This window comes from Halyomorpha halys, unplaced genomic scaffold (assembly GCF_000696795.3).
Source record: "Halyomorpha halys isolate HHAL.00 unplaced genomic scaffold, Hhal_1.1 Scaffold354.1, whole genome shotgun sequence".
Taxonomy (NCBI): domain Eukaryota; kingdom Metazoa; phylum Arthropoda; class Insecta; order Hemiptera; family Pentatomidae; genus Halyomorpha; species Halyomorpha halys.
In genome coordinates this window covers 418,435-431,899 of record NW_027111517.1, presented here as the reverse complement: position 1 = coordinate 431,899, position 13,465 = coordinate 418,435, and the positions used below count along the sequence as shown (strand labels likewise).

The 13,465-nt window shown below is 30.5% G+C and overlaps 1 protein-coding gene across 1 annotated transcript in view; it reads left to right on the top strand.

Annotated features, from left to right (window-relative positions):
- The window catches only part of LOC136796280 (ankyrin repeat and sterile alpha motif domain-containing protein 1B-like), a 30,048-nt gene extending 18,385 nt beyond the window's left edge, over window positions 1–11,663 (top strand). The window contains exons 2-4 of the mRNA XM_067049568.1: window positions 48–128; window positions 209–365; window positions 11,492–11,663. Coding sequence (XP_066905669.1) covers window positions 48–128; window positions 209–365; window positions 11,492–11,641 — 388 coding nt within the window. The 3' untranslated portion in view covers window positions 11,642–11,663. The remainder of the gene's footprint in view (window positions 1–47; window positions 129–208; window positions 366–11,491) is intronic.
- The last annotated feature ends 1,802 nt before the right edge of the window (window positions 11,664–13,465 follow it).

Sequence of the window (13,465 nt, the reverse complement as noted above, 5' to 3'; positions counted from 1 at the left end):
ATTAAAAACGTCATGAAAAATATTATTTAAAACTAAATTTTTTTCAGTTTAAGACGTGGTCCAGGCGCTAATGTTCAGGATGCCTGTGGATATTCAGCGCTTCACCATGCAGCGCTTAATGGCCATCAGTAAGATATTTATTCAAATTTATTTATTCATAACTTTTTTTCTTTCTTTACCTTACATTACCACCTATGTGTATTTTTAGAGAGATTGTACAACTTTTGCTCACCCATGAGGCATCACCAAACATAATTGATGATAAAGGTTGTTCACCACTTCACTTAGCTGCTTGGACTGGAAATGTAAATATTGTTAGACTTCTCCTTTCACATGGGCCTTCTGTACCCAATGTCAACTTAATGGTGAGTGTAGAAATAAGTAGTAAAATGTAGTAATAAGAGTAATGTAGAAAATTTAAATCGTTATTTGTGATTGTTTAAAGTTGATAATAATAGTTGATATATTGATTTTTATTTCTCAACAATAGGGGTATTCATCATCTTTAGTTTAACATGTTAACTGGAAAAACTCATGTTAAATAGAGAAATATTTCCATCTTTTAGCATGTTGAAACGATATAACACGGTTGAGAGTCGGTTACTAGGTATGTTAAATGGAGAATGACGTCACGCAACAGATCAGCTGAGCTTTTCACCATATTGTTTGTTGTGTTAAGTTACTTGCTCGTAGTTTCTTTTTTCGTGAGTTAGTATTGTTTTGGATGTTTTTCTGACTAATAAAATAATGGATGACAACAATATTAAATTAATGGCACTTGTCAATTAACTCATCTTGATTCTGTTCCTCACATGCTAGAAGATCAACAATACAATCAGTGGCCAAACTTTCACTTTTCACTTAATTTAGGCATGTTGTAATAAATTACTGTAATCAAATACTTAGTAGTAACAATAACATGAAGTTTTGGAAGGAAAGGTTATAAAATAAGTTTCTGAGCAATTCGCTCCGTTACCATTTAACGTGACTTCAAATAGGGCTGCTCACAATCCTACAATTATAACATTTATCATGGTAAAACATTTTAAATTTAACTCAACATCATGAATAAAGTTTATTTCAGTTTTCTAACGTTTCAGCTCATAGGCATCTTAGAGACAACCTCAATTACTGACTTGTCACAATTCATTAAAAAGCGTTTAACTCTTTCTGGCCAATTGCCCATATCACTTAATAAAAATATGAGATCTCCTTATAAGATCTCAAAATGTTTACAACTATAAAAAATAATGTCTTCCTTACCAAGCACAATAGCAATTTAACAATAAAACATACCTTCAACCTTCGGTTCAAAAATGTTTAAAAATAGTTGTTACATGACTTGAGCAATAGGCCTGTAAGTGTTAATCGTTTTTTAATGAATTATTTCTTGTCAATAATTGAGGTTGTCTCCTTGATAATGGTCAAAGGGCCAAAACGTTAGAGAATTAAAATGAGCTTTGTTGAGAGTAAAGTGGATCATTTGCAGTCGTGTTATTATCAATATGAACCACTGTCAAATAATTAATTAAAAAATATGTTAAATTGGAAAACTTACTGACGATTCGGTTTCCCGAGCTATATCGTAAGGCAATTTTTCGTCTTTTCTTCTTCTACGAAATTTATCAAATATTCCTTTTAATCTTTAAACTTCGAAAATTTCTCTTATTGAAAGCCAAATAAGGTGTGGTCCAAATCCTACTGAAACAAGAAAATATGCTGTACTAATCAATAATTCCATTAGCTGGTTTGAATAAAATATTTGTAATTTAATTTTTAAGGATCAATGAAAGAAAAAGTTACACTTATTTGGTGGTAACTTTTTCTCTTTGAAATAAGGACCTTTGAAAGTAGTAGTGATATTAAATTAAATGTACACATAAAATCTATTGCATTATTCAAAGAATATGTTTTTCTAACTCGAAAACTGTATTTCTTGGCCCAGTTATTTGCTTTAGAGTATAAAAAAAATTGAATGTGATATTTTCCATCGACCCTTTATGTCCTAAAATAACGACAAATATGTTTTGGTTTCACGAGGTGTAGTGTAAACCAATTATTTCGTCTTCCTGAAGTTGGGCTTAGTAATAATGATTTCATTTCCTCCCCACCTCAAAGTACAAGACCCTGATAGTACAAAAGCGGGGAAGAAAAAAAGGCAGTTATCTCACCCCTATTTTTGCTTACTTTAATGAAAACTATGTATAATTACTAGTCAAAACTGATGAGTCTGCTAAGTATGGGTAGTGGGAATATAAAATGGTGGCTGTACCAAAACATTAATTTTTCTTTCGGAGCTCTATATCATAAAAACTACCAAGAACACTAGAAAATCTAAAAGAATATTAGTTAAGAAGAGTAAATTTGCTGAAATATTAGCCCTAATACAGCTATTTACGTCCAATATTTATAGTTTATCAACATTTGATAAAAATGTACTGAAATATCAGTATATGAACAACTATAAATCAATTTATTTTAGAAAATTTCATGAAAACTATTACTCCTACGAAAATGAACGTCATAAACTACTTTATAGCTCATTAAACTAGCTTTAATTTGAGTGCTAATAGACATCTGTACGTCAAATAGTTCCTGAGATATAGATTTCTCAAAATTAACTAACTACTGATATTTCTGTACTTTCCATACAACATTTTTATGAAATGTTGCTTTTTAAAAAGCTTTATCTCGAGAATCAAAAATTGGGGTGAAATAACTGCCTTTTTTTTCCCTCTTGGGCTCTTTTACTATGATGCATAAAGAACCCATCTGCAAATAATTCTAAAAATTAGTTTCACACTTAACACGGAAGCTCATTTCTATCAATCCTAAAACCCTTACTAATAGACAATTCATTCAATAAAGTAACGAAATAGGATTTGTTTTTCGAATATATCTCCTTAAACGGTGTATCGTAGCAAAAACGTTATATTATAATAAATTAAAGGGAATTACATTTTGCATTTAATGAATACCATAAATAAGTATCCAAAATTTTGTAATTCGTTACTTTATCAATTTTATTAGCTACGTAGTAACCGTTGAAGAACCGCCTGAAATGCGTTTCATTGTGAAGTCTGGGCTCACATATACCTATATGCACTATACATATACACTATAATTGTTGCTTTTAAATTTACTATACATACTACTTGACCGAATTATTCATTAACGGTACTTATTCAACGCATAATTTAATGCTCTTTACTTTGTTATAGCGTAAATTTGTCACTACAATGAATCGCTTAGAAGTTACAATAATATTATTTATTCATTCTGGGACAAGCCCCCTTAAAATAATATGATAAGCATTGAAATGGGGCTAGAGTACTTCAGAGTATTTGTTTTTTTAATTTGAGATATTACTTTATTTATTGATAAGTATTACAATCTGCCACACACTTGGACTATGATTGACAATTGGCAATTGAACACATTCATAACAAAAATTAAAAAAAAAAGAAAAGAATAATAATAGTAAGTAAAATAAATAAACATAAAATTAAAAATATGTATAAATAATAAAATAAATAAATAATAATAATAAATAATTAAATTAAGAAATAAATAAAATTTAACCTAATGCATTACTTAATTTACTAATTTGTAAGATTTAAGACCACCAGAAATGCGTTTCCTGTCAAATAAATTACCTACAAATACAGATCTATTTATCGGGCTTCTATAATATTAGCGAAGTGTTTTTTCGTATCTCTTTCAATTAGCAGGTAATTAAATTCGAATAAATATTGTTATTTTAGCTGTAGCAGAGCAACTAAAGACAAATATTTATTTATTTTTTAGATAATAATTTGTTAGTTAATATCCTCGCTAAAGTAATATTTATAACATGGAATCTGTAAGATTCAAGTACACGACCCTTCTTAGGGAAAATGTGAAAGAAATATAAAGTGCTATATATGTATATTTAATACTGCTCTGCTTTTCTAAGTAGTATTAAATTATTAAATATTGTTAAAGGAAAAAGTTATGAATTCACTTTCGAGCTTCATTTCCAGTTCATGCACAATTTCTGGTTCGGAGGCCTTCGTTAATTTTTGTCAAGTTCATAAATGTTTCGTTTAGCTAACTATGTACTTAGTTGGCGATTTTATTTTTAATAAATAAAATAGATGACATAATATTGTTTAGTAGCAACATTATGGCGCTATCACATTTACACTATCCTTGCATACATTTTTATTCACTGCAGTTTTGTCATCTCAATTTGCTCTTGAGACTCGAAAGTGAAATGGAAAGTGTTGTAGAAGTGTAATAAGCTATTTACTAATTAAAGGTTTGAGTGGGTAGGGGGTCTCTGTAATTGGCTGCTTGGGTCCCTGCACCACTCGACCCCCCTTCTTACCCCCCTTTACTCCCCCTAATAAGCGAGTAGCAGGATATCATCACCGCTTGGAGAGGGAACTGCAGATCAATGCAATTAACTTTTATTTGCTCCTACTAACAGTGGCGTCTGTTGGCTTCAGTTTTCCCGGAGTAGAAAATCGTCCAATCGATGAGTCTCTGATGGAAGTTGCAAGGGGTCAAAGGCAATTCGATTCTACAATATGTGAGATCTTTACAAGCCTAATTTGCTGAAACATGGTCTGCAAGGCTTTATCCTCAATCCCTTGTCTAATCATACTGATCCATCTTATTTTTCCAATTATTTCCCGGCTCTCGAACATCCTTGAAATTTTAGAAGTTCGCTGATTGACCTAGTGTAATAATAAATGGAAGATGGTCCGGGTGCACTCAAATAAAAACTCAAATAGTGATTAAACTATTTACATTGAGCCAACGTTTCGCTCCACGTTGCAGGACTTCATCAGGGCTTAAAAAAAATAAACACTTAAATGATGTAAACATAAGTAAAAAAGTAAATGAAAATGGATATATAATAAAATGTAAAAATTAAATAAGAATAATAAAATGCTATAGACAATAAATGAAAACGGAAATAATAACGGTTTTATAAGGTTTAAAATGTGTCGGTATGTCAAGAAGATGCAGTCTTTATCGACGGATTATGATTGACGGATTTAGTTATGATTGACGGAATTCTCTGATAAATTTTTGCGAATGGACTCCGAGATGAAGCGTTTTTTATGGTTGGGGACAGTAGCAAGAATTGAAGTATTATCGAAGTTAAGAGCATGGTTGAGGTTTAAAGGATGTTCTGACAATTATAGTTTAATCACTATTTCAGTTTTTATTTGACCGCACTCGGACCATCTTCCATTTATCCTTGCAATTTTTTAGAATCCCTAAGTTTTTCACTAATCTTATAAAATTTTCATATCTTATTCCTTATTACTTTCACTTAGCAATATATGGAATATATAGCAAGAGGGAGTATTGTGATCAAGATACATTTTGATTTCTAATGTTCGACGAAAATGCACGTTTTGAGGCTCCTCAAGTCCAAATTACGAAGTCGCGCGTGTGTGAACTGCCTAATTCGAAAACGAAAAAGTACGAAACTGAAATTACATATTTAGGGCACGTTTATACTTTATACGTTTATTCGATGTTCCTGCAACGTTTTCGTTAGTATGGACTCCTCTGAAGTACTAATTTATATAATAGATTTTACACTTTTTTTTTTATTTTATTAAACATGGCTTTGTTGATTTTGATCAAACTCACTATATCGATGTAAAATCAAATGATATTTTATTCCAGCTAGGTCTTATCATTATTGAAATAGTTTGACAGGACCTAAAATCTAAATTTTTAAAAAATCCTCTAAAGTACTGTTCATTTTATTTATTTCAAATGATTGATCATTTCTCATTGTTAGTAGTATTGAAAAATTTATGTAGTCGGTTTCGCTTTCTTTTGTTTTATCTGTTGTTATCTTGACAGAAACAAAGTTGATATTCGTTATTCGCATCTCCAGAAATCCAAAATTACGAATTTTTATACCATCAGAAAAATAAAAATATATTGTTTGAATTTTTGCTTTGGGGAGGTTGTGTGATGCCCGCACCGCACCAAAAGATTTTTTTTTTAACTTTTCAGCAAACGACTGATATGGAATCCTCTTAAGAGACTGAAAAGACAGGAAATTGCTCGTCGATTCCGACTGTTACAACATTTACTATATAGTCTGATCTTCGTGACTATTATAAGGTCTATGAGGACATGCGGAGCTAAGCTTTAGGGCTCTACAAAACCATCGAATTCCTCTCGAATCCAATCCTTACAATCCAAAATCCTTTGTAAAATAGTAGCATGGCTCCTTACTTTGTAAGAAATCAAGTCATCCATCAGGATCTGTATGTTCCATATGTTGCCAATTTGGCCAGAACCAGATTCCAATCCTTCCATAATAAACTTTCCAAGCACTCAAACCCACTTGTTTCTAACCTAGCTTCTCTTTCATTACCTCATCTAAAAAGAAGGCTTCGAGATCTTCTCCTCTAGAAATGTTATTGGAGTTTTATCAATGATTCTCCACATGCTTGTATTATCTCCTACAGCAAATTTACTTGTTGTATATATTTTTATACAATAAATAAATTATAAAAAAAAGCTTTTTAGTTCTGAATGCTCGATCTCTTCGAATGTTATACTCTTCCCTATCCTATCACGTTGTGCCCTCTCATTTAAATTGTTTCTTCAACGCTATTGATAATTCGATAAAATATAAAAACTGGCTGGATTCTATTGAGACGACCCTCATGCTCATATGCTGTAGCTAATGACTAGAGATAAAGGCTGCTGCTGGCTGAGGGCGGCCATGCAGAATAACGGGCTGTCATGGAGAACCCCATCTTCCCCCTGCATCTGCCTGTAACGAAACTCTTACAGCCGCCCTCGGTTCGCTGGTTAGGGGCTTAGAAAATTTTAGGTCTTTAAAGATTTAGCTGGCTTATAAGTTATGGTTGTTGAGATACATTTAAAAAAATTCTCAATTATGCCTTGGGATGTAGGACATAAAAATCATGTTTAAAAATAGTTAAAATTTGTACTTAATACATAAATAGGAATTTTTAATAAAAAAAAAAAAAAAATCAGAAATGGAAAAATTTAGCTTGAAAAAGACTAGTTCCGGACGAACTCGAATTTTGGTACATTTTCTTATTTTTAGGGAACCCCAAGTCTAAAAAAAAATTGTTTTCTATCCCTTACGCTCTTTTTTTTTCTTTTTCTAACAATCCCTCGTTCTACTGAAATATTGCATGTTTTCGATGAAATTAAAAAGATTTGTTGGATTCGTTAGGAGTCCAAAGAAATTACTTAAAATAAATCTCTTGCCTGAAATGTATGCAATGAAAAACTATTCCAGTGCATTTCTGCATGGAAATTGGAAAATTATGAAACATTGTTGCAGTAGATGGGTTTTTTTGATTTTTTTTTCTATTGAGCTTTCTACTTCAAGTTCTTGAGTACGAGTTCTACTACTGGGTAGTTTCTCTACATCCTGTATCATATCATTATGTCATTATGATCAAATTTACTGGTTGTATTGTTTTATACAGTTGTAAATATCAATAAATAAATAAAATAAAAAAAAACGCTTCAAGTTCAAGAAGGCAAAAGTTACCAGTTCTATGCATAATCCTTCAGTTCCCTAGAAAAATAAAAATAAATTATCGATGAAAAATGTTATCATTGGCATTTCATTATACGTATATTAATTCTAAACATTATTATAATTTTACAATAACATTTGTAGAATAAAACTATTTAAAATCAATATGACCTTAAGAGCAAAAGCTTTAAAGACATAATTAAAGAAACTTTTGATAACATGGATACGTCAATACGTTTTGGTTGCCCAAATGACTTGTTATTAGTATTGAAAATGATTTTAGTACACGTTTTTATTTTAAAACGTGCTAAAGAATAATCTTAGTTTTCTTTTGTCATTCAAATGCCGACGTACGCTCAGTATAACTTGAACAAAAAATTATTTTGAATATGTCTGGAGTTGGTGGTTTGTGGATACCTGCTACCCTTCTGCTCTACTTGCGAAAGTTATCATTCACGAATTCATGATGTATTTAACGAACTTCAATTTGAGCCTTAATAGTGAGAGCTTTTGATGATTAATATTTCTCCAGATACTTCTTTTTCTAAATAAATAAGTCAATATTTTGTAAATTTATTTTGGCAAATATCGTTGAAGCTCTACTTACTGAGCTAATCATAATAAACTAACTTATGTTTCATTTAACTAGCTTCTCTTTGAGTGCTAATAGACGTTTGTACGTGTAATAATAGGAATGAGAAATCCATAATTTTTTAAGGTATTACTAATTTCCACCGAATGTTGCATAATCTTTACCACCGAAGTGATAAAAATACCTAATCATGTTTTGCACTATAATAATGTAGAGAAGAAGGATGGAAATTATAAATAATAGATGTTAGTGTTAAAACATTTATGACAAATAGTATCATAACACTCATGATTAATGAAAAACAAGAACATTATTCACTAATATTCAGGATTTAACTTTTTTTTAAAATTTACAACTGTATTTACAAAAAAAAAAAAAAAAGATTAAGTAAATTTGATGTAATGTAAAAATGGAGTGATACAGGCATGTAGAGAAACTACCCATTGGTAGCACTGTAATCATATTTTTACACTAGAAGGTCTCGAGGTCATCTTATTTTCAGGCGCCTCAGAGGATTTTAGGGATAGAAGAAGCAAGGTTAGAAACTAGAGGTTTTTGATGTTTAGGGAATTTATAATCGAAGGATTGTTACCAGATTCGGGCTAGATCGCTTACAAATGGAACATACTAAGATCTTAGTGATTTTATTTGTGACAAAGTAGGGAGCATTAAGGATTTCACGCAGGATTTTGGATTGTAAGGATTGGATATGAGAGGAATTCGAAATCAGTCATGTAAATCAGTCTTTTGTAATGAATTGGAAGTTTGGACCGTTTGTTAAGTAAGTGCTGTAATAGTCGAAATCGACGTGCAGTTTCTTATCTTTTCAGTCTTGTGTGAAGATTCCAGGTTAGTCGGTTTTAAATATGAAAAGTAGTTTTAATCTTCGTTGACCTATTTCCATCATATAATTTAAGAACAATGAACTGGATATAGGGCAGACTACCCGAAACGTTGTTCGGATCTTGAAATGAAGTAAAGAAGCCATAAAAGGTTAATTTCTTCCAGAAAAATGAACTTTTAAGTGAAAACTTTTAAATTTATATTTATATATTTTTTATAATTTATTTATTGATATTTAGAATTATATTAAATACATATACAACATGTTAATTTGATGTTAGTTATACAATGGCATGATACATATATGTGGAGAATCTACCCATTGGTAGAACTACAATAGCATTTATGGAGGAGAAGGTCTCAAGGCTTTCTTCTTTTCAGACGCCTAGGAGGATTATCAGGTAATGAAGAAGCCTGGCTAGAAACAATTGGGTTTGGGTAGTTGGGAAGTTTATCATGGAATGTTGGTTATCTGGTTCTGGCTAAATCAGCAACATATGGAACATCTAGGGTTCTGATGTGTGACTGTATTTGTGACAAAGTAAGGACTATTTAGGATTTTGGATTGTAAGGATTGGAATTTGATGGTTTAGTAGAGCCAGAAAGCTTAAATTCGTAAGTCCATATAGGCCTTATTCTAATCATATAAATGAGTTTTTTGTAATTAGTTCAAAAATTTGGGGCATTTGTCTGGGAAGTATTGCAATAGTTGAAATCTTCTGACTGTTTCCTATCTTTTCAGTCTTGTTATGGACTGCTCCAAAGCTAGTAGGGTTGTTAAAAAGTAAGCTTAGTCTGCGGTAGAATCCATAGAATGCGTCAAATACAATTTTTGTTTTTGCGAGATATACAACTATTCAAACAAAGCAGCTATGTATTATTTTTAAAACTGTCAGCTGATAAGCTGACTGAGTACGGTTTAACAATTTATTTACTTCAGAGGTGTAGGTAATATTTTTAAATTTTTGTAACACTTTGTTCAGAATATTAGTAAGTTCTAATTTATCCAACATTTTGGTTTTCAAACTATTCGGGAGGTGGTCATCCCCCCTTACTATGACCATTATTATCCATTGTAACGTCTTCGTACTTTCCCGCACTGTATATATTATATCTAAGTTAGTGAGATTAATGAATTTAGTGTGCTATTTACTTATTATTTTTATTACTGAGGTTGTTATTTTTTTATCCAGCACACGATCATTAACATACACGTTATGATAAATTATGTAAAAAAAACAAACTTTTACTGTTTTATTTATATATATCTTAAATATCCTAAGTTATAACCATACTTTTGTGCGAAGCTTTGCGAAGTCTGCTCCACATTCTGTTTTTGGCCTTTTTATCTTGTTTTTTTTTTTTTTTTGTGAAAATGAGATCAAAATAAATAATTAAAGCGTAAAATTAAATACTACAATACGAAAAAATAAATAGAATATTATAAAATGGCTTATTTGTGAAGTAGATTAACCTTTTAAAAATATTCTAATAATCATTGCCTCGTACACTTGTATCTATTATCATGAAAATAATTTAGCAGTAAATCTAGATTTCATAATCAGTTACAAATACGTTCTTGTAGTCGTTCACTAGTATTTCTTAAGAAATTTCTTCAGAGAAAAACGATATAAAATAAGTAATAGTCAAAATATTATATCGATTCCTTTAATATTTGAAAAAAGTTTGAGATATTTTTTTCGATTGTTGGTTAGTGACGGTTTAATACTGCTTGACCTAATTATTAAGTTATGGTACTCATTCAAACTATAATTTAATAATCTCTAATTTGAACCTAACTTTTTTCGCTGGGATCTATCGTGTTTAGGAGTTGTAGGCGAAAACCATGGGTGATTACAAAAAATTATTTCTAAAACTTTTCTTTTACACCCGTTATTCAGGAACGTTCAATCTGCTTACTTGCAAAACCGCCGTCGATCAAAATTGTGGTGTATGTTGAGTTTAGCTCAAAATCATTAAGAACACAAAATCTGCAAGGAAAATATTGTCGGAGAAATGGTCACTTTAAGTCCAATCCAATGTAAAATGATAAGTTTTTAGCCATAGGGGCTGGAAACGTAGATATCGAAAGCAACCACAGTCTCAACGAATCCTTTTAGCACATTATAACAACCTATTGTCAAAAGCTATTGTAAAAGCTTTTTAAGTCTCAAGTAGGTAATTAAATCTCATGTCCAGTCCTTAAAGTCCAAAATCCAATAAATCCGATCTAGGACCGAGTACGAATCCTTCCATTACAAACTCCCTTACCACCCACACCCACTAATTTCTACCCTTACTTACTCTTATATTCCTGATAATCCTCCGATGTGCCTGAAAAGAAGATGGTCTCAATACTTCCAAATGTAGTTTCTCTACAAGTCGTCATGTTATTGTATGATTCATATCACTTGTATTTTTTGTTTAAAATAGTTGTAATTTAAAAAAAAAAAAAATGATAAAATAGATATTTATTCTTAACGTGATAATGTTTTTTTTCTTCTTTTTTTCAGAATAAGGATAAAGAAACGGCTCTCCATTGTTCTGCTCAATACGGTCATACAGGGGTTGTGAATCTGCTTTTAGAGCATGCTTGTGATCCGACAATAAGAAATATTAGGCAAGAGACTGCTCTAGACCTCGCTGCTCAGTATGGAAGGTAAATTTTTGACTATGTTTATATTTTTGAAATTGACTATGTTATATTAAAACAATTTGGAAAAAATAAACATTTTTCTTCGGAAATATTTTTTAAGCCAGGATTTTTTTTTTTTTGTCACAGGCAGCTTTATAACGTCATTTATAAAATGATAACTGAAAAGTCTCTAAAAACTTTTTAGGGGGGCCAGGGTGAGGAAGTAGGTTTAAGGTATACTCAAGTATCCATCATTTAATTGGTGCTTCCTTTATGTATTGTTTGGTGCAGAATCGAATGAACACAATACCCTGCCATTAGAACCTAATGGATTATAATTTATTTGGGTTAATATGAAAAAAAAAACAAAAAAAAAAACTTATTTATACAACTGCTTACGAATACTTGTATTATGTAGTTTTGTTATTTTAGGTAAAATAAAGTTTTATTAACATAAATTAAGGTTTTTAATGAAGAAATGAAGTCCAAATTTGTGTTGATTATATTTAATTATCGATGTGTTTACAGTCAGGAAAAACTTGAAAAAGTAATTTCATTATTCTAAGTACGGTATCTTCATCAAATTCTTCAATAAATTAGTAGATTTTCCGAAAGTCTTAAGTAGAAGAAGATACTGAGAAAAATGGAGAAGAGAAAACAAGTACTCAATTTTTTTTTTTTTTTTGCTTTATATTTTAGCCTTCCCCATTCTAGATTCTCTGTATATTGTGATGAAATATTCATAACGTTTAGGGCTTTTTTTCAATTCATATCTAAAAATAAAATGTAATAACAGTATGAACATGTGTCAGCAGAAATCTTGAACAGTTTTTTTGGCCAAAACACATCATTAAGGATTAAGATTTTGCGTCACAAAGGATCATTAGTTCGACAGGCCGAACACTTAGGATTGATTTTTGAATTGACATAAATTTCAGAATGATGTATTACAAAATATGTCAATTACATATTGCGTAAAATACATAATGGCGTGAAAACTAGAGGGTAACAGAATTTCCCAACAGATCCTAATACACTCACTGCGTACAAATTGAATTTTATAATACCTTCACAAAAAAAAGTTTGCTGGGATCGATTATTTTAAGACTTAATTCACCAGCTTCTAATTTATTATCAAATCCTGATTTACAAGAGTATTTTAACATTTACTTTACCTACTTCTGATGCATTACCTAAACCAGATCTGCACGAATATATCGGCATAGAGAAGTAAGTTTTTTGGAATCTGTGAAACAATGAAATTCTGTTTTAAAAGTTTGCATAAGATAAAAGTTCTTCTGTATTAGAAATCAGAAGATTGGACCAAACTCCATGTTAGCGTCAAGTTTAGTTTTTCGGATTGTCATCTGAAACAAAGTCTTTGGGCGATTTTACCAAAACAAATATTATGATAAGAATAGAATTACTTAGATTTTTTTATTTATTATTATCTAATTTCATCCAATTTTCTTCTATGTTTTGTTTTTTCTTACTTAATTTTATGATTTCTCAGTACTTTTTCAATCGATGGATTGAGTTATTCTGTATATAGTATTGTCGATAATTTTTTAATGTTAACGCTGTTGGTATTATTGAAGATTACTTAATGTTTGATCATTGATCTGTCAGTATAAAAATGTATATGGGAAACTATCAAATCATACCAAAAATGTTTGTATAGGTACACTATATTATAATGAAATATGCTGTGGTAATTACGTGTTTCTAGCTATCACATATTCTTTTTAGTATGTCATTAAGTGAAAAAAAAGTTAATGGCGTTTGTTTCTTATTCTCTCTGTTTTTTTTTTTTTGTTTTTTTTGTACATTTTAAAAACATTATTTTATTCAT